The sequence below is a fragment of the Apus apus genome, chromosome 4 (genome assembly GCF_020740795.1).
Source record: "Apus apus isolate bApuApu2 chromosome 4, bApuApu2.pri.cur, whole genome shotgun sequence".
NCBI lineage: Eukaryota > Metazoa > Chordata > Aves > Apodiformes > Apodidae > Apus > Apus apus.
Genome location: NC_067285.1, coordinates 70279974 through 70305852, shown reverse-complemented (window position 1 = coordinate 70305852; position 25879 = coordinate 70279974). Strand labels below are relative to the sequence as shown.

At 38.6% G+C, this 25879-nt stretch overlaps 2 protein-coding genes across 9 annotated transcripts in view; one reads left to right on the top strand and one right to left on the bottom strand.

Annotated features, from left to right (window-relative positions):
• The window catches only part of ARFIP1 (ADP ribosylation factor interacting protein 1), a 43548-nt gene extending 24438 nt beyond the window's left edge, over positions 1-19110 (bottom strand). For 3 of the 8 annotated variants that reach the window (XM_051616966.1, XM_051616970.1, XM_051616968.1), the window contains exons 1-4: positions 18966-19110; positions 13473-13552; positions 9067-9168; positions 34-148 (exon numbers count right to left, since the gene is read on the bottom strand). In XM_051616966.1, coding sequence (XP_051472926.1) covers positions 34-148; positions 9067-9168; positions 13473-13550 — 295 coding nt within the window. In that variant the 5' untranslated portion in view covers positions 13551-13552; positions 18966-19110. Of the gene's footprint in view, positions 1-33; positions 149-1905; positions 2056-9066; positions 9169-13472; positions 13581-18965 lie in introns of those variants that run through there. The other 5 variants (XM_051616967.1, XM_051616971.1, XM_051616969.1 and 2 more) reach the window with 4 other exon arrangements.
• Positions 19111-19359: 249 nt separating this feature from the next.
• Positions 19360-22381, top strand: TIGD4 (tigger transposable element derived 4). The gene has a single exon (XM_051616962.1). It carries the CDS (start codon positions 19648-19650, stop codon positions 21304-21306), a length of 1659 nt encoding a protein of 552 aa, XP_051472922.1. The 5' UTR covers positions 19360-19647; the 3' UTR covers positions 21307-22381.
• The last annotated feature ends 3498 nt before the right edge of the window (positions 22382-25879 follow it).

Sequence of the window (25879 nt, the reverse complement as noted above, 5' to 3'; positions counted from 1 at the left end):
CAAATTGAGAAATAAAGACAAAAAAGCAGTTACCTTTACCTGCAAATCTTTCTGCCTCAACCACTCCCTCTTTGGTGCTGTCAAAGCCATGACATGTTATTTTGGTTTCAGAAAGTCCAAGTCCAACGGGTAACGAATGCTTCAAGTCCTTGGAAATATTTTAATAAAAATGGAAAATTCATGTTTAAAAAGTGACTCAAAAGTATTATAATGCAGTTTCAGCAGTTCTCAGACATGCAATTCTGCCTTTAGCCTGGAATATCTTATGTCACAGGATTCTAAGACAATGTAAACATAAAATATAAATTAATGAGAAACACCGTAAGTTTAATAATTTTTCCAGTTATAAACTGAGAGGGGTACAGAATGATCTAAGACTAAGAGCAGACAACATTTTACAAACCAAAAATGTGGAAGCAACTATCATAATGTTAGATTAAAACAAATATATTTCACTTTAATAAAGAAATAGCTTTAAATTTCACAGCTTCCTCAATTTCTACAAATAGCATATGAAATCTCTTTAATATTTGACATGGAAGAAGCATCCAGAAAGGCATCACTTCAACAACTTCCTTCGGAGCACATACTCTATGTCACAAGTGCTCCCAGCACAAAGCTGCCATTTACTTTTGCTTGCTTTTGAAACTCATTGATTTTAAACTGCTTGAGATCACCTTGTTTAACTTTTGAGAGCTAAATTAAATACTATAACCAATTTTCAGGCAACTGAAGTCTTCATTGCAACCCAATGCAGACCTATTACTGAAATATGAATTCATATATCATAATTCACATACCATCCTCCTACTGTCTGTTTTTGCTGTCTTGCCCACCTCTACAAATAGCTCCCAAAGGTTTCCTGGACTGTATTTCCAGCTATATGACTGAAGTTTAAGCCTCTTGTGTTATGGTATATACACTTAGTGTTTTAAAAAAAGTTAAAAAATTCAATGCCATTTAAAACTACCAATTCATAAAAGTAAGAAGTGAGTAAAAAGCTACTCTGGAAGTGAAAGCAAAAAGGTAAGATACATGTACAAAAAATGAAGCACTGAGAAACTGGAAAACTGGCAGTTTCTTGAGTCAGGTACTCTTTTGCATCCTCTGCTTCCATACAGAGACATAAAACAAAGTATAAAGCAGCAACAGTGAAATTTGCAGAGAAAAAGTACACAGCTTTAAGATGTCAGTGCCTGAACATGTGCAGTAACTATTTATGATATGCATAATGCTTATAATTACACAGAAAACAAAACCTTTAAAATCCAAACCACATTTGACATATTACTGTAGCCATTTGATCCACAAACCAGAAGCAAGCTAATGCCTAAGAATGATACTGCTAGAGGCTCAGACTGTCAAGAAGTGGTTTTGGATCACAACTCCACAGATTCAGTTAGTTGTCTTTAGCTGAAGACAAACTCCTGGAAGGAGGATATAAGGAAGAGTTACAATCATACTAACTCCAGCAGAACAGAAATCTTGTTGACATCAAAACCCCAGGATGTTATTGCAAGTCACAGTAACCAATTCCTGTACCTGTCCTTTCACTCACGTGAACTGGCTATTTAATAATAGATTATGCTATAATTGTGTATCTGAAGGATTATAACAAAAAAAAGGAAAATAAACACATGAGCAACAAATACTAGTCATGTGCAGAACCTGATCTCACAAATTATGCACATCACAACATTGGGTACACACTGTTTGCAGTCTACACAGTTGACTTAACACTTCCATTTAAGTACCTGCAGTTGGTTGGTGCTATGCTGAAAAGCCTTTGCTTCTGTTTAGTTTAGCTAATAGAGTCCTTTTAACTCAAAATGTAGCAAGTCACTAGCAGAGAGACTTGAAAAAGGATAACCAGATCGCAGAGATGCACTGATTAAAAAAAAATACCTTTTTTCCTGAAGGCAGCTTGGCACCTTGTGTAGTTTTCAGAAATATCTAAGTCTGTAGCCAAAGAAATGTAGACAGCTAACCTGCTTAAGCATGTTCACAGGAAGAATCTAAGCAATCCTCTGTATTTAAGGCTAAAATGCAAATCACCTGGTTTGTAAAGACAAAAGTTTAGATATAAACTTAAACAATTGTACTGCTTCTGTACATTCAACTGAATTCTAATTTGAATCTAAACATAAACTGAAGAGAGTTAAATAAATAAATATTACAACACATCCTTCTCAAATAAAAACCTAATATTTGGATCGTTAAGATTATTAAGATCTGCTATTGTGTGGATAAATATCCATCAGGGCTTTTTACATTAATACATATACATATATATGTATATGTACACAAACATAGTTATCCAAAGTAATCACTTTTTCACTGGCAAAAAGGCAAAGTTCAGAGTAGAACTACATTCAGACCTGTTTTTAAATACCTATATTAATCAGTTGAAATAGACTCTGCCAAATAAAGATATACCTGCATGTGAAGTTAAAAGATTTACCATTTGTTGATTTATACATGTCCAGAGTTGTCATCAAAAAGCCAGTGATCATCAATAGACTACCTTTTTGTTGTTTATAAACATACAAATTATTGTTCAGTGGAGACATGCTTCTGCATGTAAACTTCAGTTTTTAGCTTCTCATTCTCACAACTGATTTTGCTCCCCACCAGGTGTAGATAAATAAAAAAACTTATCCAAAATTCTGTAGTCATTCTAACAAAGCACTTTATCCCTTCAATAACTCAGAAAGAAGGATAATCCAGAAACAGTCTTAAGATTAACAAAAGACATGCACAAAACTTCACATTTACAAGAAGGTACGACAGTATTTACAGAAATTTTAACAGTAGTAAAAGCAATATAGCTAGCTTTATTTTTTGTTCCCACCAAATGTAGGTTTGCTGTTACAACACAGGAAGGGCAGATTCGCCTACTACAATAAAATTGTGATGATCAGAAGATCTGCTTTCAAACTCTACGATTTCCCCTGTTTTTCATAAAGGATCTCCAGTCTTTAGAATTCATAGACATTTTTTGATACATTTCTAAACCAGAAATCTATTTAGGGATCACCATCAAAAAAAAAAAAGCTTCATTCATAATTTTTAATTGTATAAGGCTGAAAATTATTGCACGTTTATGCAAGTATTATCTAGCATAAGTATTTTATTATTGCAACATCAATGAGACCCATAGCTAGAGGTATAAAACTACTAAAACTCAGAAGATTTCCAAAAGTCAAAAGGCTGGATAGCCTATCCCATTCACAGCCATTTAGCATGCAAAAGGCTCAAAGAAGCAAAAGAATGCAATACAGGTACACAGAACAACTGCACTAACTTAATTTGGTCTTGTCAAGACAGGGCAAACCTATATTGTATAGAGCATTTAAACCACTTCGACCTTTTGTTAAAATCCCATTTTAATTAGTTCAAATCACCATATTCAATTACATGTACTTTAGTAAGGTTAGCTGCCTTATTTATGTGACCCTAACAGCGATATTAATTGGCTTATTATCCCAATCATCTAGATGAACCAGTATGAATTTTTGACATAACAATCCTGTTGAGACAGCAAACACAGCAAAGAAGCTGCTCAGAATGCAGGTTCATGAAGGAATGTTGGCTGAATGACAAGGCTATTTCCAAAAAGATACTGCCTATCCACACTCTCCAGAATAATCTGAATCTGAGAGGGGAAAGAGAACAGAACTGTATTGTCTCTTCACCAGCAGAAACAAGTTTAGCAAAAAATTAGAAGCTTAGCTTAGTTGAAACTCAGTCAAAATTTAGCCAAAGGTCTCTTAGCTAAAGCTTAGTAAAAACCAAGAAGCAAGTAAGCAAACAACATGTGAATCCATTATTAGTGCATGACTAGGCATTATCTTTTCCTTAGTACCAACAGTAAATTTGAGATATATTTTTACTTACCTTTCTAGCTTGAGCAAAAGTATTTTTTAAACCCCACATCATTCGCTAGTTCAAGAATTGCATTAAAAGTGGAGTAACTAAGCTGAGCGCAATCATATATATGCTCCTTAATTTTTTTAATGATGAATGACATTTTCAATAAAACTATTCAAGTTACCTTTTGGAAAAAAAACTTTCAACACATCTTCCTGTAAAACTCAGTTTGAAGTTTTAATGATTACAACTCCCATAAAACAAAATGTTATATAGATAGAACATATATCCAGTAAGATAATGGGCTCTGAACTTCTTACCCTAATTCATGTGCAAGTGAAGCTCCTTGTATATATTCAGCATTTTCTTCTTCTCTTTGCCCTGTTATCACTCAGATCCTATTTTCTACTAATTAAGCTGTGAGATCCTCACATGAACATAAATTCAAGCATATAAGTCATTGGAAGGAGAGCTGAAGCCTTTATTCTGTGCTGAAGTGGCAAATAACATGGACTGACATTTCTTCTATACTCCAATACATCACATTTCACTCAGAAGACCTTTTTTCTACTATATCCCTTTAGACCTACCTGATGTCATACTACAACGCAGTTCTAAATTAGCTTCCATTCTACTCTCATCATTAACATTCATATTTTTGGTTTTTAAGACATTATGAAGTAGATCATGTGAAAACAGAAAAGACTGGTCTTTTTTATCTCTTAAAAACAGTTTTCTAGAACTGACACCCAGAAACACAGCAGAACTTAAGAGACTAGCTCAGATGTTTCAGGGAGAATGCGAGTGACAAGGTTGGCTTTTTTTTTTCAGAAGGCAAAAGACAAAAAAGAATTGACCTCATCTATTTGTGCAATCTGGCAATAAAATTACAGAATGAGATCTTGAACCCATGCACTCAGATTCATCATATCACAGAGCTTCTTTCATAATTATGATATAAACTGAAAACTCACAACAAAATTAATTATATTTTGCAGCCTAAATTTTACTACTGGTATTATATACATGTTCAATAATGGCTTTGTCCCCATAAGAGTACAAAAAGAGCCAACAGAAGAGTTTTTACTGAAAATTAAACTAATTGGAACAACAATTTCAGAAACTCAGATAAGAACTGCATCTAGATTTTGTACAGTAGTTTAAACATAACAAACAGGTTACAGCTGCCTGAATATCTTTACACGTAGACCCAATGGGTTTTTTTATTGATTTAATTTATTCCTATGCAGCTTTCACATTATAGGGCATGCTATTGAATTAAGAATAATATCCTTCCTCACTCCTTCCCACAGCTCTCAGCTCCAAATCCCTTCAATGGCATTAAACCACCACTATTCTAATCACATAATTATAAAAGTGTGGGAGGAAAATTGTGTTATAGAAGTCAGGGATAACTGAAATCAACCAGTAAAAATTACAAACCAGCAAGGCTTTTTTAAATGAGTTTTCTTGTACAAAGCAGTAAAACAGACATGTTTGATTAGGCAAGGCTGAAGTCTTCTGTTATTAAGACATTTAACAAACATCAGCAAATGGTTCTATACACCAAGTTCTTGAAGCTTAAGTGAGTTTCAACAGAGCTTGGAGAGCTGAAAAGCAGTGGGAGAAGATTTTTCATAATGAAAGGACATCAGACATTTCATCCAATGACAACTGAAGCTACAAGCTTTTTTAGTTAAAAAAAGTTTCTATCCATCACCCAGGCAGGACAAAACTTGTCAGAATTCCACAGGCATCTCTTATTACTACAAGCAAGTCAGAATTAGAATGTAACAGCTTATTTCTGAATCAGACTTCACAGTTAGGCAAACACTTAAGTTACCTTATAAATATGCTTTTGATTCTTTTTCTTAAATATAAGGAACCGAGAAGATGCAGCCAGTAGTGCTGTCACATTCCCACAAGACTGGAACTAACGTGCTTCCTTCTGAAATGACATTACGGCAATCTGTACTGTCTGATGCTCTGTGCAACTAATGGCATTTTTCTCCAAAGAAGGAGCAACTCTACTCTAAAATTTACAGGTAAACACATTTGCACTACATTGCCTTTGCAAAATTAAATACTTCTCATGAGTACACACAAATACTGCATTTGGTGGAAAGGAAATGTGCATTTTCATGCCTGAGTAGCTTATGGATGAGGTCTGTTGGAGTGCTAAATAGAACTCGAGTCTAGAGAAAAGTATAGTTTTGTAATTGAAGAACCCTGAAAAAAAGGTTGTACAACTACCTCCTTTACTCAGTCTATCAAAAATACACAATTCAAAGCTGCTCAAGTATTTGTTGCAAATAGCTGTAGAAGACCAAATAAAAAATACAGGATAAATTATGTTTTATTGTTGACATCTGACTTGTACAACATATAGATTAACAGATCTCTGATTGTAATAGTAAGAGAACAAGAAACTAAAGTAACCTTGCTCCCCAGCCTCCCAAGAGCATGTAAATGAAATAAGTATATTGGAGCTTGAGTGCTCTAAACTCTGTGGTCACGTACTCTTAGTGAGCACTGCAGCAACAGGTAATGGTTCCTTGCCTCTTTCTTAAGCGATCTTCTAAAAATCAGTATTTGGCTTGTCATTTCCCTAAGTTGATAGGAAAAAAGACCCCTGAAAACTTGGCATAGAAATATTGTGGTGCAATGCAATTAGGTTAGAACAAAAAATTACCTGGCAAGGAAAAAAAGAGAAAGCATAACATTAAGCATTAGAAATAACAAACAAAGCAAGATGAATAGAAGCTGAATATTAGAATTCAAGACTAACATTTAGTAAACAGACCTAGATGTTAAGTCCAAGAGTTTATTTTCTTCGTTTTGTTTATAAAAAGCCCCTATCACCTATTCTGAGTTTAGGTCACACATGCAGGTGTTAACTTGTACAAGACAGCTCAAAAAAATATTTCAAGTGCACTTCATCTTCATTGATCTCAGAATAAGCATTGTGAAAATAATTACAGCAGCAAACACAACTATGCTTGCATAATGTAAATTTTCTGCAACTCAACCAAATATTTGACCCGTTTCGTGGAACTTTCAAAATCTAGTTAACTCCAAGCCAGCAAAATAATGAACATGACAGTAAAAACCTTCAACATTTATATGTGGCCGTAAGCAAAACCTATCTTAACACTTCAACTTTGCCTAGAAAATGGCGATTATGTTTTGACTGAACAAGGGCTCTGACCCAATCAAGAACAGTACAAGCTTCATTTACTGTAACTGATAAGTATTGGATGCACTAGTGAAGAAATGAAAAAGAAATTAAATTAGGATAAAATAACTTGGCTGTCAAGTCACAGCAGCATAAAGGTCATAAGGCATGAAAACAGTAAATCTGTTTCTCTACTTTCAGGTGAACTCGAATTCATTGCCACTTCAAGGTGTAATTTTGTTGACCCTGCCCACACATAGATACATCTTTATCAAGATTCAGTTTTAACTTTATTTCATTAAAAATTATCCTAATTTTTATATTGTTATTAGTAAATCTCAGTTGAATGATAAAACATAAGAAACAAAAATTTCCCCTCATTGCAGTGCTATTCATACAAAAAATCATTGCCCATTCAGCAGAAGTAGAAAAAAAACGCTCAGTAGTAAGTGTAGTATTTTTAAGTAAGACCTCTAATACAGATGCATTTCCATCTCATGAAGTTTTATACTTTTTTTACAGCCACACTTACTATACAGCTACCCTGCAATCACAGTCAAATGGTCTCAGATGTTGTTTTCCAGACATATTTTAGTTTTTAATATACTTTAAATACATATTTTTACACATTTCAATAACTTTTATTTATAATGACAATATAATAAATACACGTTTAAAAGTATTTTAATATATAATTAAATGCTTGGTTTTCTGTTTTATTAATAAAATTGCTGGATTAAAAAATCAGTATTCTCAAGGTATAGAGTCAATAATTAGAAATGTATATACTTGGTTGTGAATTACAAAGCATCCAATACTTTACACTATTTAAGAGTCAGAAAAAAATGCCACTACTAATATACCTTTCACACAAAAATGTTATTGCAGTATGTGCAGTGTCAGCTTTGCTTTTTCAGTTAACTTTAACAATAACTTATCAGCTTTGAAGGATTTTTTTCCATTAAAGTTAAAACCAGGAGACAATATTAAGCAGATGCTTATTTTGCCAATATACAGGATGTATACATAGTATTTTTTTTACCTTATGAAGGTTCCCCCTCCTTTAATCAGCATTTTAGTAGGACAGAATAAAATGTTGGAAGTTCTGCTCAGTATTTAAGAAATAATCCTGCACTGCAAGTCAGTAGGGGACTGTTCAAGTTGAGAGATTTCCTTAAAAATCTGACTCCACAGATACCAAGTAAACGTGGATAATTCACATTTCCAACTGAAAAGCAAAATAAAAAAGAAAACCAACCCCCAATTCCATAAACTGCACCACAGCACCCTCTGCTGGGAAACCTAACATAAGGAAGAACCGGTAATAAGCAAGATTTGGGGAAAGAAAACAAAACTGCAGACAGATGATTATGGAAGTATAACGTTTTCAATATACAACAAATAAGATTCCGATGCAGCTCATCTGTATAGCATACAGCAAGAGAGTACCAATTCTTCAGTTTCAACACAAGAAAAGTTGCTTCTCTTCTATTTAGAACTTCAAATCAGAATGTGCCTATATTTCCAAGCATATTGCCTCCAAACTTAATACCCCTTAGAAGTAGGTTGTCTTCAACAATTTGATACTTCTTCATAAAAAAATGTAGCGTTTGGTAGCCTGAATTCACATGATCTGTTAAGCATCATATTTTTTAAATGCTTGTTGTTCTGTTTAATGAATAAAATTGTCAGATTAAAAATTAGTATCCTCAAGGATCACAGACAAGAATGTAGAAGCATATACACTTGCTTGTGCATTACAGAAGACCCAATTTTTGAGACTATTTAATGTTCAGAAATATTTGCCACTACTAATTTGCCTTTTGCTACTAACAAAAAAGGTCTTTGCAATGTGCAATCACATTATGTTACATTGACTTTAACAATAATTTCCAAGCTTCAAAGCAGTTTTCCAGTCAAAGCTCTAGAAAAGTATGTCAAGTGAAGTCTACTATGCATTGCACTGTAACTTCTGCATTTCTGATAATGGTACTTTGTCAGACAGCAAATAAAACTCTTACCCTATTAAAGCTGTGCTCATGAGAATCTTCTAGCTGTCCATTGCTAGTCACAGGTATTTCTGCTGCTGAATTTTTGGGAGACTCCTGAGCCATTGCACTTTCCTGTAGTATTAGAAGAAACAGGTGAGCATTTGTCTTAAATTTCCTGAGTGGTCTATATGAAAATATTTGATGTATAAGTTTCAAACAGTTTATTTTATTTCAAACTCCTATTGGTATTATTCTAATACGCTAGGTCTGTGTACATTCATTTAATTACATCCCCAAATCACATTAATATGCTAGCACAGCTCAGACAGAAACAACTTAAAGCTTCAATATGCAAAAGAAAAGAAGGCATGTGTCAGACAAATTAAACATGTGGAGCCAGACAAATAATTTCTATGCACACTTGACCCATAGAGTACTTTATGCATCTCAAACGACAAAAAAGGTGAGCTTGGCTAAATAGAATAAATTGTACTAGCGAATGATAAGCAAGAAATATTAAAGGAAGTACAATGATTTTAATCATGTGTTACAAAAACCCAAAATAATTATTCCAGACTTTAAATTAGTTTCAGCACACTTATTTTATCATAATACAGTGCCATCTTCTGGCTAAACTGACGGTATGCAATTCTCACTCCATGAACAGCAGAAAATCTAAAGTGAAATGCAGAAACAACAGCTTAAAAGCACCAATGCAATCCAGGAATCAAAGTGAACTTCCAAAGTGCAGCTGCGTTATGAACAGTAGCAGCACCTGTGAAACCACTGTTTTCAAGAACAACCTAAGGTATAACCTAGAAGAGACATTCCCAGAAGGGCTCTACAGCATTTCCAAGCACCTGAAGAGGGAATGATACCCTAACACTCACCAAAACTAAGAGAACCTGAAAGCTTCGGCCCTCTCAAAAAGCCTTCTCTAGCTCTGCAAGACAGCTTCAATAGTCAACTAAAGTGTAAACACTAGAAAAATCAACACACAACAAAAGCAGTGCTTGTTCAATTACTTACACAAAAGTTGTCTGAAGTCTTCGAACCAGCCCGTGCACCTGTGCAAGACTGGCAGAACTGGTATGGTGCACCATCAACAAGTACTTGAGAATAGGTGCTCTCTTCCCTTAAAGCTCCTAAATCACCAAACTAAATCAGTTATTTTCAAACAAAGTGTCAGGAAGAGGCCTACTCTCAGATCAGGAAGTACCAGCAGGTTCTCAACCATACTAAGATTTCACAGGATCTGACAGTCAAACAATGGAATAGTCTCCCAAGAGAAGAGGTGGATTCCCTCACATTGGACAGTTTTAAGTCTCAGCTTGACAGGGTGCTGAGCCATCTCATATAAACTATAGTATTACCTAGAAAGGTTGGACCAGATGATCCTTGAGGTCCCTTACAACCTGGCATTCTATCATTCTGTGATATCCCTATAACTCAAAAATTTTACTGGTACTTACTCAGGATCACCTGCATCATTCTTAACAGGCAACATCTGTGATACACTATTGCTAACATTTCCCTCACTTTCACCTATCACAACTTCATTTACATTAGTAAGCTTGATTTCCCTAGTAAGCTTTGAGGTCTCCCAAGCTTTTTTTCTAACTAATCACTGTCTGTGGGCTCAAATAAACATGCTTATCTAACTCCAGGCTGCTTTCAAAGCTCTATTACCGTAACTCTTCCAAAGACTGTAAAATTATTGAGACTTCACCACTGGTGGTCTTTTGAAGCAGAGATGACTTCTCAAGTTTTATTTGGTACCTGCAAAATCCTACTTGTATTTCTGAAAGTGTAATAAGTGCCTTCAATTAGCAGCATAAAACACAACCACCACAAAAAAAACCAAACCCACACACCGAAAAAACCCCCAAATGCCCAATGAGATTGAAGTCCATCGAGTTCTGAGTAAATGCTGCCTTTTACCCAAAAAGAGAAGAAAAAGTTGAAGGACAAGCAGCTCTAAGAACCATACATGTGAACTACAATTTGCGGATGCACACCTGTACAAAAATATCTTAGGTGTTATGTTTCCCCTTATGAGGAGCAAGACTTTCTCTACTACTAACTTAGCAAAATCAATCAAAAGCTTTCAAACAGTGCTTTCTGAAGCACTTCCCTAACATGAGAAGCTAAGTGTTTAGGCACCACTTTTAGAAAAAATATAAAGACACAGAGAACAGATTTAAAATAATTTAAGAAAAAGTCAGTGTGCTATAAATTCAAGGAAAAAATTACTTCATAACACACTTACACCATCACCTAAGTCTTACATTCACATCAGTCTAACACCAAATTCTCCATACACCCTAGTCTTCACCCCCAACTACAACACAGAAAAGCTTTTTTTTTTTGGTCATTCTTCATACAACAGGACAAACTTAAAATTCATAGCCTTTAAGTAAATTAAAATATTGAAGCTCACCACAAGGTCTGTGTTTATTTTATGGGTATTTTTAAAACCATAATTAATTTGTTTCATTTCATATACATACATGTTTCTAATAAAAAATATGTATTAGAAAACAAAAAGTCATGAGCTTCTCTGGAGAAGTCATGAAATCTAAAAAGGCCTAGAAGCAGTTAACAGGTTTTTTAGGTGTTTCTACTTGAGGCAAACCCATGTATCAACTTCAGAGAAAGCAAAAAAATTACCTGGTAACTTCTGTTTCGTGTTATGTCTCAACTAGAAGACCATCTTCCATTGCTGAAAGGAGGACATTTCAGTACACCCCTTTTCCAGTCCCTACGATGAGCTCCACAGACCTCCCATCCACAATACATCTGCCACTCATCTGACTGCATAACAGACTTTACTCACTAGCCTGACAACAGACCTTTTCACCAGGTTAATATTCCAGTTTCAGATAGTTAAATCTGTTTGCAATGAGGTCAGACATGCACCAAAGACATGAATTGAGCAGCTGAAAAAGGGAAATGGGAAAAAACAGTAGTTTGGCTCAGCCCTAGCAAGAAATTACCACCTGCATTTTAGTCAACAGTCCAAGCTAGCATTTCTGTCAAGAACAAGTCCTTGCCCCGTTTTGGTTCAGATTTTTTTTGGCTCTTTACCCCTAACTCTTCCCCCTTTCGCCCAGCTCTTCCCTGGGCCAGAACAATCTATTTGTACAGCAAACAAGATTGCTGAAACCCTGCAGGTTAAAAGGTGACCTCTGCCCAAGAAGGGGATGCATAATTTTTCCACTCAAATCAGTTCTCCAAAACAGTCCATCACACAGCTCCAACACTTGTACCTAACAAAGCAGTGGGTAATAAAGCAATAAATCCCTACTATGGATGAAGGGCTACTCTTGGACACCACACCAGCTTACTTCAGCAGTGCAGTACCTGTAGGACTACTGCCAAAACCAGTGACCATTTATCTTCACCGCTAGATGCATGTTCCTGCAACCACACAAAATCTTGGTAAGCTTCCTGATCTGAGGGAAAACTGAGCCAACATCTCAAGGCTATTTCCATTAAAATTGTGATTATGACTGCTGAATGAAATGTCGCTTTGACAAGTCCACCCCACAACTGATTTAAACTAAGTATATAAAGAAACCACATCCTTAGAAGAAAATTTATCATATGTGAAACAGGCTGAAGTAAATAGAAAAAAGTTCCTAAACTTGCATTGATGTTTTAGGCATGAATGAAATAAACAATATGGAAAATCATGAAGTTTGAGCTGAATATTTTATTTAGAAAAATGTATTAATCCTTTAGTAACTTTTTTCTTAGCACATCTGTTTGCAAATACCAGATTTGGAGATATACTAAATAGCTATGGAATCACTATTCTGTTTTTATAAAAGCTGAAAACAATTATCTGGTACTGAAACTCTAATAGTGATGAAGTCAGCATCATCTTTTTTCATTCTTGCTACAGAGAAGCAAGGAAAATGTTTACTCTTCACCTTTCTGAAACAGCCTTCCAAACACACCTGATTGACTAAGTACTATAGAGAACCTTAGGAACTTGTTCATTATTTTGAAATCTGACTTCTCCACAATGAAAGTGCAAGCTGCATCTGCTTCCAAGAAGAAAAGACTCACCAGTCCAGCAGCAGACAGAATGCCTTGTTGTCGTGAAGTTACACAAAGACTGCTGCCTTTTACATACAAGCTGTTTCTTTCTGCAGCATCTACACATTTCAGATTCTACCCTGCCCGAATCTATTCAGCTTACAAAACAAATACTGCAGCACAGCAAAAGACTAGTGGTTGAAGCATGATATGAATTAATTTGATTTTTCTTAATAGTGTCTCAAAACCAAACCCACCCATTCAAGATAATGTGCATGAACTCATATCCCCATATTAACTTCACTGTGCTATATATAATCAGAATTTTTGGCAGTCTGAAACTGTTGCCAGGATTGGTTGATTTCACACTAATATAACTATCACCCAATCACCTCAGAGTCAGACTGGACCTCTTCTGCAGCTGGATGAGATTCATCAAGTGTTGTGGATTCACTGCTGTGTTCTGACATACCTGAAAATAAAATGGGTTTGGCATGCATTAATTGATCTGAAAGAAGCTGAATGTTGTACCTCACAGAAACTGAAGTAGGCTTTCAGAGAACTTTTCTTTCACAAGTACTGGTGAAGGAAAGAGAAACCTCCCTCTTTAAATGATGTCCAGGTCTTTAGCTTTCCAAAAATCTAACCAAGACTAGGAATAAATAAGTCTAGCATAAAATCCCATTGCCAAAGTAACCTTTCCTACACAGACTAAGCTAAGTTTGCAATATAAAACCTGGGAAGTAAAACAAAGTCTTTTAGCTTATATTTACTGTCACCTGCAACAATACATTGGCTGTATCCTACCATTGCAAAGATCACAATTTTAGTAAGACATGAGATTTGTCCAGACTTTTCAAATTTATATTGATGCTAAACCGCTGCAACCTAGTAAGCTGGTCAGTCTGCTATGCCTAACTAGAAACAGAATTCCTTTTATTTTCTCCTCATAAAAAAACTCACCTAGATAGACAAAGTAAGTCAGTAACACTGAGCACAAGTGCAAGAAATCAACTCTGAGTAGAGCGATCACTAAAGGTAAGTTACATACTTAATACAGCTTAAATAAGTGTTTAAATTTTATTTCAAATAGCTGGTGACTACAGGTGACACTGCAATTCATTCAGCTGTTTGAGGGAAGACAACCAACCATTAAAAATTAAACAGCTGGTAAGTATTACATATTACTTCAGTTCATCAAGTCTTGCACCATTTGAGACATGTTCTGCCACAAACCAGATTAAGAAAAACTAAAGAGAGATCATATTTATATTGTATTTCAACATCCTAAGCTATACAACACTTAAATTAAAACCAATCACACAGAATCACACAGAATCCTAGGGGTTGGAAGGGACCTTGAAAGATCATCTAGTCCAACCCCCCTGCCAGAGCAGGATCACCTAGAGCACATCACACAGGAAGACATCCAGGCAGGTTTTGAATGTCTCCAGAGAAGGAGACTCCACAACCTCTCTGGGCAGCCTGTTCCAGGGCCCTGTCACTCTCACAGTAAAGAATTTCTTCCTGATATTCACATGGAACCTCCTATGCTCCAGTTTGCATCCACTGCCCCTTGTCCTATCACTAGACATCACTGAAAAAAGCCTGGCTCCATCGTCCTGACACTCACCCTTTACATATTTGTAATCATGGATGAGGTCGCCCCTCAGTCTCCTCCAAGCTAAAGAGACCCAGCTCCCTCAGCCTTTCCTCATCAGGGAGATGTTCCACTCCCTTCATCATCTTTGTGGCTCTGCTCTGGACTCTTTCAAGCAGTTCCCTGTCCTTCTTGAACTGTGCGGCCCAGAACTGGACACAACATTCCAGATGCGACCTCACCAATGCAGAATAGAGGGGGAGGAGAACCTCTCTTGACCTACTAATCACCCCCTTTCTAATGCACCCCAGGACGCCATTGGCTTTCCTGGCCTCAAGGGCAGATTGCTGGCTCATGGTCATCTTCCCGTCCACCAGGACCCCCAGGTCCCTTTCTCCTACACTACCCTCCAGCAGGTCAGCCCCCAACTTGTACTGGTACATGGGGTTGTTCTTCCCCAGATGCAAGACTCTACACTTGCCCTTGTTGAATTTCATTAAATTTCTCCCCGCCCAACTCTCCAGCCTGTCCAGGTCTCGTTGAATGGCAGCACAGCCCTCCAGTGTGTCAGCCACTCCTCCCAGTTCAGTGTCATCAGCAAACTTGCTGAGGGTACATTCTGTACCCTCATCCAGGTCGTTGATGAAGATATTAAATAACACCAGTCCCAGTACCGACCGCTGAGGGACTCCGCTAGTCATAGACCTCCAACTAGATTCTGTCCCATTGACTACAATTCTCTGACTTCTTCCCTTCAACCAGTTCGTGATCCACCTCACTACCTAATAATGAATAAGGTAAGCAGCTCACAGACACAAAGGCTGAGAAACTGAACCATCTAGATTATCCAGATCATATTACACTGGATAACCTAATACTTTACTTTGGAAAACAAAGCATAGAAAAGAAGATATTTTCTCCAGGAAAACAATTTGTTCAAAGCTATCACCGAACGCATACGAATTTTTCTCCAACCCATATATAATTCCTTTCAAAGTAATTTATTATAACTTCTTTATATACCTTTCTCAATTTTCCATAATTATTTTGAATATGAAAGACCATACAGCAGAGGTTCTGCTTTCCCACACAGTCCTGTCCAAACTCCACTTGTGGTTAAAAAGAACCTCCATGCTTAACAGCTTATTTCTGAGTAGATAAAAAATTTCCACGATGAACTAGAAAAGTTTAATTTCTCTCTTCTGCTGGTTACACAAGAGGCTAAATTCATATTTTAGTGCAGCCTTGGTTAGGACAATCTGTGCCTCAGCTTTACCACATTAGTGATCCTGGTGTTATGTCTGTACCTCACATATAAATTTACATACCATGGTAATGCTGTTTAAAACTATCACATGCTATAAGCAGCAAAATAATTCTCTTGCTAGCCTTAACAACTCTTAATAACCTATCCTAGAGGCATGAACCATCTCACAAGCCCATGCATAAAGACAAATATTTGACTTTAAAAATCCAAATGAATTCACCATTTGTGTTCCAACCTCTCCCTCGCCAATTGTTTGTATAATATTCTCTTCCTGCAGGCAGCATCAACACTCTCAACACAGCTCTGCAGGATCTCACTGACCAACTTTGTAACGTGAGAAGGTGATAACTGTAGATTAAAGGTGACTTTAGTAAAAAGTTTAACGGTACATTCTAGTTTAACTACAGAACCACCTGATGACTTCCTCTACAGCAAAAAATGGTGATGTAAACATCAAATGCTGGATATAAGGATGAAACTTCCTACACTCTTATGAAGATTCAGAAGTTAAGACGATAATGAGAAATTCTGGCAAACGTGGCATCTACAAACGTATTACTTATAATTAATGTTCCATTACAGATATGCATATAGACTCCTGCATCTCATCAGCTCCCAATTTTCTCTTGCAGGCGTCAGAGAAAGGGCCGTTCTTTCCAAGAGCTCGCTCACCTTAAGTACAGCATGGATTCTGCATTATCAACTACTTTTCTGCTAAAGGAGCCACAACTTTTGAAGTTGCTGGCTGACTGTCAAGTGTACCAGGACACCTGTTACCATTCGCTGCAATTACACCAACACAGAAATGTTGTACTTGAAAAAAAAATACCTGATCCATATTCCAAGATGAATCTAAAACCCAAGAGCCTGCCCTTATCACTCCTGCCCCTGTGGATTATAATTTTCCCCCACCAAACCATTTCTGCAAATTCACACAAATATCGTACCAGAGTAGTAACATGGAGACAGAATAGACTGAAAATCTTTCCCCCCTGGCAAAGCCAACATAAATGCTTATCAGATTACAACATCAGTCACTTTAAATTCTACTCACCATAAATAAAACCACACCATTTTTAAATCATAGGGATTTAAATATAATTTCTTCAACTGGCAAAGTAAAAAGCAAAGCAAAAACTTAAATAATATACTAAGCTTCCTCTAGGATGAAGACTTCACCAACTACAATTAGTGGTTATAAGAGCACACTTATGGGCCTTTTAATAAAAAAAAACACGTTCGTATTTGCTTATTCATGCAAATACGAGTTAAACATCATAAACAATAGATTTGTTTTGCATAAGAGATTTATTCTCCAGATTGTGATATTACTTAAGCAAATTACTTACAGTCTCTGAAACAAGAACCATGGGATTCTCAGCAATTATATCTGCTTTTCTAAACTGGCTCCTTCACTGAATTTTTTCTCTTAAATTAATTGCCAATAAGGTAAAAGCAAGATATCTTGTGGCCGAATAAAGTTTACTGCACACTTTTATTGTTGTCTTATTACCCCACTGCATAGATAAGCAAATAAAGTTTTTGTAACACTGCAGAAAATGCAAGTGCTGGTGGAAAACGGTGATTTAAAGCATATTTCCTTAATTTCTAACTAAGAATACAACCACTAATTCTTGTCAAGATAAACATTAATTGCTTTTAAAAAAAAATTTAAATAACTGTATTAAATACTTTCTGCTGCAATCACACCAGTTTCCTCTGTATGCTCATGAATTTCCTGGCTGCTCCACTTGCAAGATCTAACTATGCTTGGAAGTTACAAAACATGATAGAGACAAGGACTGGAGAACAGGGCTGCCACGAACTCACACACTCTCCAACTCCAGGTCAGCCTGCCCCTAAGTGCTTTAATGCTCTGCTTGTCTTCAGACTAGCTAAGGCATGAGCTCCTACTATGGTTTCAACTTTTACTGAAACAGAAGAAAGCAGCTGATCGAGATATTGCCTCAGACTCCAATTTTTCCAACCTGATGTTCATCTATATTTCTTATTCCTTACACGTTAACTGCATGTGTGTACAAATATATATAAAAGCATATGTATGATCCAGACAGCTGTTTAATTATGGAGTTGCACAAATCAAATTACATCCTTTGCCCTGGAAAGGTACTCCTCCGTTATCTTTTCTAGAGAAGCAACACTTAAGATAACTAAGTCACTGACTGCAAGTGCTAACTCCTTATCACCAGTTCCACCAAGCTTAAAAAGCATATGCTAAGACACTAAAACCACATCCAGTTCAGGGGACGCAACATGAAAGCCTGAGTGGTTTCAGTTAAAAATGATAGACCAGAGGCACACTATAAGAAACACTAAAATAACTGCTTGTAAATTGCAAACAGATTTAACACCTGCTTGTCACACAACACCACGGTGTTTCCGCGTTTTAATAGTAAGCCAGCTGCAAAAGACAAATTGGAACACTTAAAGCACTAATTGTCAGGGTGTGGAGTAAGTCCCAGGGGCATGAAATCTATACAACATATAGTTTTCTTCCTCCATCAACAAACAGGTTCCCTTTCTCTCCCGTGAAACCCACCTTCTACCACACTCGGGCCCTGCCCGCCCTCTCACGGGTGCCCTCCACGCTGCAGAGCGGGGTCCCCGCCGTGAACCCCGCCGACAGACGAGGAAACAGGCTGGCCCCAACCCGCAGCGCACTCCCGACCTCTGCGGCAGAGGCACTAGCCCAGCCGCCAGCACCTGGGGCGGCGAGCAGGCCGAGGCGGGCGGGACAGCGGCCGGGCGAGCCCCGCCAGGCGCTGCGGGCTCCCGGACCCAGGCAGCCGGCAGGCCCAGCCGCCGGCGGGCAGCACCCGGGGGCTGCCGGGGAGCCAGGGAAGCGGAGGCCGCTCCCCTGGCGGGGCACGCAGGGCGGGACCGAGCAGGATGTGCGGGGCGGCTTTCCCCGCCCCGCCGCAGCGGCCCCAGCGCCGGGCCGGGCCCGACCCGAGGCCAAGCAGCCCGGGCTCGGCCTCACCCTCTTCCGTCCCTCACCTGCTGCCGCCCCGGAGGCGCCGTGCTGGGGGGCCGGGCCGGGGGGGCCGGGCGGGGGCAGGAAGGCGGGGGCCGGGCGGGGCAGCGCCGGTGCCCCCTCTCCGGGCTTATTTCCTCCCTCCTCCGGTACCAGCAGGAGCCGGAAGCGCTTGGCCGGAAGTGCGGTGACGGCGGCGTCACGCGGGAGGCGCGGCGAGCGGCGCCTCTCTAGCCCGAGGAGCGCGTGTCGATGGTCGCTGCCCGGCCCAGCCGTTGCCGGGGCAACCGGAGCCGGGGCTGCCGCTCCTCCCCGGCCCGGCCCGGCCCCATCGCCGGCCGGGGCTGGGGTTGTGCCGCCGCCCGGAGGAGGCTTCAGGAAGGGCGGCCCGGCTCCGGAGGGGTGCCTGGAGGCAGGGAGGCGGCGACCCGGGGCTTCTCTGTCCACCCCGCGACTCCTCTCGGAGGAGGCCGCGGTGCGTGGCGGGAGGGATGTGCGGGTACCGGTCCCGGCGGGGCAGGGGCCGCGTCCCGCCCTCGCCCTGTGCCCAGGCTGCCCCTCTCAGGGCTGGGGTGCCCTGCCCAGCCTGGCGCTGGGCGCGGGCGGCAGCCCTTGGCTGAGGAGCCGGCCTCCCCGCCAGGCCGCTCGCAGAGTCCAGCCGTGCCAGCTGTAATCGGGAGGCGGCTCCCGCCTCGGCCGAGTGCCATGCCCGTGAGGTCAGGGTGCGGTCTTGAAAAGCCGCCTCACCGGAGGCGCCCAGAGCCGAGAGCGGCAGCCCGGGAGCCTGCGGGCCCGGGTGTCCGCGCCTGGGGGCCGGCGCTGGGCGCCATGGCAGAGGCTGCAGGGAGCCCCCTGCCCCAGCCCGTCGTGAGGAGGAAAAAAAGCATATCTATCGAGGAAAAAATCAATATCATTAGTGCTGTGGAGAGTGGCAAGAAAAAGGCAGACATCGCAGCCAAGTATGGCATAAAGAAGAATTCCTTGTCTGCGATTATGAAGAATAAGGAAAAAGTTTTAGAAGCCTTCGAATCCTTACGGTTTGATCCTAAAAGAAAAAGACTGAGGACTGCTTTTTATACCGACCTGGAGGAGGCGCTGATGAAGTGGTACAGAATCGCCCAGTGCTTGAACGTGCCGGTGAACGGCCCCATGTTGCGCCTCAAGGCCAATGATTTTGCCCAGCAGCTCGGGCACAGTGATTTCAAATGCAGTAACGGCTGGCTTGATCGTTTCAAGTCGAGGTATGGTCTGGTCTTCAGAGCTCAGCCTGTAGAAGCAGCTGCTACTACTGCAGTGGATGCTCCTAGTCTTTGGTACCAAAACGTTCTTCATTGTTATTTAAACGATTATCAGCCAAAAAATGTGTTTTATATACAGGAGACTGGATTGTTGTACCAGATGTTGCCGCATAACACGTTTGCATTTAAAGGGGAAACTTGTTCTGTAGGTAAACTAAGCAGAGAGAGAATAACTGTAGTGGTGGGTACGAATATGGATGGCTCCGAGAAACTTCGTTTGCTTGTGATAGGAAAAAACAAAAGTCCACACTGTTTCAAAGGTGTGAAGTCACTCCCTGTGGATTACGAAGCAAATGATCCAGCGTGGATGACTGTGGAAGTGTTTGAACAGTGGATGCATAAACTTGATGACAGATTTCAAGCACAGCAGCGACGAGTTGTTATTCTTGTTGACTCTCTCCCAGCTCACACAGAAGTAGAGAACCTGAAGTCTGTCAAGTTGGTGTTCTCTCCTGCAGATGCTTCTTCATGTATAGCTACAAAACAAGGGGCGGTCAGAAGTCTGAAGGTTAAATACAGGCACTGCCTTATCAAGAGATTTGTTGACTGCGTAGAAGGTAATAAAGAGTTTATACTGACTCTTCTTGATGCAATTGAGATGTTGCACCTGTGCTGGAGGAAAGTAGTACCAGGGACTATTATCAAAAGTTATAATGAAGCAGGATTCAAACTGGAAACCAAGGAAAATGGTAATGACACAGAGGTTGAAAGTGATTTTGATTTGATTGCACATGCTCAGGCAGCTGGAGTGGAGTTTCCAGAAGGTTTATCTTTGGAGGAATACACAGCTCTAGATGATGGCTTGGCAACTTGCGAAATGCCCACAAATAATGAAGGGATGTGTGTCAGAGAAAGCACATCAGATAAAGCTGGGACATTTGTTGGTGATGAAGATGAGGATGAAGGTGATCGATTTCAGGGAGCTCAACAGCCTTTACCATCAAAAAATGATGCTTTGAATGCTTTAGGTACCCTTCGAAAGTTTCTCAGAAGTCAAGACACGAATGAATCTCTTTATGATTCCCTAGCTGACTTGGAGAATTTTATTCAACATGTAGCATTGTAAATAAATATTTTAGCAAAATGTGAAAACATGTAATTGAAGGAAAAGGAATTATATAAGTAAACAAAAATAGGCAGTTTAATAACGTGTTGCTGCAATGTTCTCTAGTGTGTCTTGCCTGGATGCACATAACAAAATAAATTTGAAAATATGAAAAAGGGCTGTGAACTGAAGTTTTCCACAAAATCAGGAGGAAAGAAGAAAAATTTGAGGTGGAGAGAGGAAATAACTTGAACCTTTAAAATTACAATTGTAAGGACAGTGGAGTCAAAAGCAATTGTTTGGGCAGTTCGGTGCACTCAGAATGAACTGGTGCCCACTTGGAATTCTTTCTTCAGAAGACATTAGCACTTCTTCACATTGATAATTTCCCCGGTGTCTTTGGTACTGTTGATAGTGGAACAGTATTTATCAGCCTGGTGTTTTTGATACTTATACAAATAAATGAATAACACAGAAAATACATGCTGAAGTTCTGAAAACTAAGGGGGTTTTATACTGAATTTTTTTGTGTCCATGTTCAGTAATTCTGGCCATAGTTTATTCTTGCAGTTGATGACGAACAGCAGAAATTTAGCAGCTTTGGATGTGTTTTGTTTTCTTAAAACTGCTCATGTGGATACACACAAATGGCATAACCATCTATCTGAGAGTCAAAAGACAAACAAACCTTTACTTGGTCTTTGAAGAAGTCAAAAAGGAAGGTTGTTCTTTCCCTTTCAGCCTTTTTGGTATTTGGATTTGATGTAGGTCCTTCTGTGCAACTCCGTGTATTTCTACAATAAATACAGGGGGGAAATCAGCTTAAGCAGTATCTGTACTCAAAACCTCACTGAGCTCTTGTTTTCTGTACTATGCTTGAAGGCTTTGTTGTAGGAGTCAATGCACCAATGCAGTTCACCATTATAGGTGCCATTAACAGGGGTGCTGATGGCATGAATGCAGTGGGAAGCTGAGTAAATCACAGCACATTTATACATCTCCAATTATGGGGTTCAAACAATGTAGCCAGAGACAAAAATGTCAATTTGTTTGAGACATACTGTTTGTGGCTTTTTCAAAACCTGTTTTAAGTATTTTCCATCTCTACCAATTTTAATGCTTTTTTTTTTTTTTTTAAAGTTAGGGATAGTAATGTTTCTATTTTAGAGAGAGAATAAAATATTTTATGGAGGCCCTTTAGGAAGTCTGTGTAATAAAGAATCTATTATTGTGCCTATAATTAAACCTTGAGAACAACAGTCTCTTGCTTACTTGAATCTCCAGATTTCAATAAATAGTTTGGCTAAAGCTTTTTTTACTGTTCTTTCTGGTGGAGGACAGTTTATCCATTTCTAAAAGCATTTCAGAAAACATATCAAATTGTTGTTAAGACAGGGAAAATATGAAGAGGGGAGAAACTGCCTGTAACTAACTGTATGAATGTTTTACTGGAACTCCTGCAAAAACCCCCACAAATTTCTTGTTTCTTATTATGCAACATCTGATGTGAATTCCATCCAAAGGATGTCATGACGAAATAAGAAATTTCTGTTAAAATTCCAATTGAGAAGAAACCACAGAGATTAGTAGATTCAGTGAAAAGTTACCCCACTTTATTATCTCTGTTAAATATTTGTTTTGTTAAAATACAGATGCAAATCAATTACATTTTGGAAGCTGTGTCAAATAAAGCAACACATTTTGCTTCCTCAACTACTTCAGAAATAGTTTATGAAAAATGTTTTTTATTTTGGTTAAGCTTATTTGAAATTCATACCAATCCCAGAGAGCACTGGATAATTTTTCTATAGTAGTCTTTTAATTTAAAAATCATTGTTTTCTTTGCAACAGCTTCAACTGCTAAAGGAAAGTTTAGGGAAATGTTTCTAGTAAATGGGTATATGCTTTAAGATTCAACTCCATGTGGACCTTATTGGTCCAGGATTCAGATAAGGAGACTCAGAAAGAAATTCTAAGGGAATTCTGAGTTTGAAAATGTTCATCTGAGCAAAAAAGACTTGTGAAAGTGAGGAACAAATCTTGGCTAAAGAAGAGTTTGATCTACAAGAAGTATAGATCTTGCAAGATGAAGCTTAGAAAATCAGAAAATATGAAACATCATCACTAACTGATGGCAAAGAAAGTACATTTCTGAGTACTGTCGTACTCCCTCATGAAAATGGCAGGAAGGATTTACGAATTTGGCCTGGACTTTGAAAGTGAAATGTGGAACTTGCTTTAAAAAAGAGAATATGTTACTTTTTCTTAGCCTCCCAGTTCATCCTGAGAAGCCAAAATAAATGCACTCACTGAAACTATTATTTACATCAGACGCATTAACATTATAGCTTTCAAAATCATTTAGGAGCCCAAATATTTATTTTCCCTTGGATTTTGGTCACATTTATAGTCAAACAGAGAATGTGAAATCCATTTTGAAGCTTGTTGCTGTTTCAGGTGTTTATTCAAGGGGAAATGCTATCGACTCGGATCCAAAATGCTAGCAGTGAAAAAGGAAGTGGTGCACTATGTAAATGTTAGTTATTTCAGCCTCTGTACACAGTTTGAGCTAGAGATTTTTTTACATTGTCTAGGTAAACCACCAGGACACTGACTTCTTTTATCTGGGGTAGTATCTTTTGGAGGGAGAAGAACAACATTGCTTTAGACTGCCCTGTATTCAAAAAGAAGAACCTTTGCTACAAAAGGCAGGTTACCAAGGCTGTCATTTACTTTAATACTTCAGATACTCGTTTGGACAACTATGGGCTTTCTCTTGTATGCTTTTCCACTTTACACTGTCGTTAGATAATAATTATCTGCTTTGGCATACAAGTCAGAGAGGTCCCTTTCAGTAACTCAAAGGTACTTCTAGAAGTGTGAACTGAAATTACAAAGTTTTAAGAATATAAGTAACTGGCAAACAAGGTCAAAATAGTAAAAAAAAGTGAATTGAAACGTATGTTTGATATCATCAAAAACAGCCTCAGACAATCATTGCATCATCAGCAATGTGTAAAATGAAGTATCTTTTTCAAAATCTGCCTTTGAAATAATGCTACACTATTGCTGATTTCTGTGTGTGTTGCTGATGTGTGTGGTCCTGGATACCTTTCGGATCTATAAAACTACATCTCCTTTCAAAATCATTATTCAAAGGATTACTCACCTCTAAAGGTAAAAGGAAATTACTTTAACAAGTTTTTGCAACTTCAGTCAAAAACAGAAGCGAGAACAGTCAGGGATTTGTAAGAGAGCAATCCATATGTGCCTCTATACCCAAGATATGGGACATCTTGATAGCTGGGTAACCTGGAGGGAGTAAGCAAGTAGATGGTTTCTCATTATTTATTATGTAAAACTTGAGAATGATAGTCTCAAACACATAGAATCTTTTGTGATTTTAGATTCTATAAATGCTAAACTACACTGTTAGCTAGTGTTCTTACCATAGAAAACAACAATCATATGCAAGTATTAATTTCAGTTAATTTCAGATAGTTTTTCTTTGTTCTCTCTACCACCCCGGGAAGTATGTTGGCTCAGGTAAGCAACCAATTTTTCAGTAAACAGTAGGAAACAATTTAGTCAAACTTCACTACAACAATTTCATAAATCTCCATTAAATTATAACAGTAAAATATTAGTTGTAAAATACTTTTGGTGGTTGCATTCACTGAACTAGTAGAATTAATAGTGGCCTACTCAACAGTTAAATAAAATATGGTGACCGGGCAACTATGACATGCAATGACAGCATTTCACATTCTTTTCTTCCTTTAATATCAATAGAACTTGGTGATTCCTGTTTTTAGGAGGCAGTTGTTGAAGGAGGACTTTTCAAAGCTCTTATTTGGGCTATCACCAAAGAAGAGATTTTATATTTAAGCAAGGAAATCAGTATTTGTATCCAGATGTATTAAAATTACTATCTGGGGAGTTCCTTGCTTGAAAATCAGAACCGAATTCAATCAACTCATAAGCAAACAACCGTCTCCTAATTGAAATGTTTGCAATGTTGTGAGTGACAGTGTACTTCCTATTGATATATTCAGTAACTATAGAAAAATCTTTGCAACAGTTGAAAAGATGTCTGACAGCCCATTTTTACGCACTGCTTTTGTATTGCTAAAGTAGTGGTGGATAGAGATGTGATTCCTTTTTACTGATATAGCTAGCTGTGCTATAACCAGGTAATTGTTACATGAGATTACTAGTTCAAGCGTAGCTCATTGCTCTTCTTGCTAGCTGAGCTGCTCCATTTGAGATGTATTTGCTCTGTTGTAGCTGTAGCTGTTTAACTGTGTCAGTTCAGCTACAAGATGCAACTTCTGGGTTAAGGCAAAGTGGGAAAACCAGTAGTGTCTTTTTTCATAGTTGTGTCAGCTCTGTGGCTTAAGCAGAATGGAAAAGTGTAAATTACAAATTACTGTGATCAGTAAAGTGAATGAATACCACACCAATTTACCAGATCTGCTGAGTGAGAAGATGCCATATTTGCAACAGTTTTTGACATGCTTTACTGTGTTTCACAATACATCAGCTCAAAGCCATGTTCTTCCTAAGGTTTCATGCCATCATACCTCTGGCATGA

Bases quoted from the DNA above. Each gene is read 5' to 3' on its own strand.
- TIGD4 (XM_051616962.1), top strand. From the start codon at position 19,648: ATGCCCGTGAGGTCAGGGTGCGGTCTTGAAAAGCCGCCTCACCGGAGG.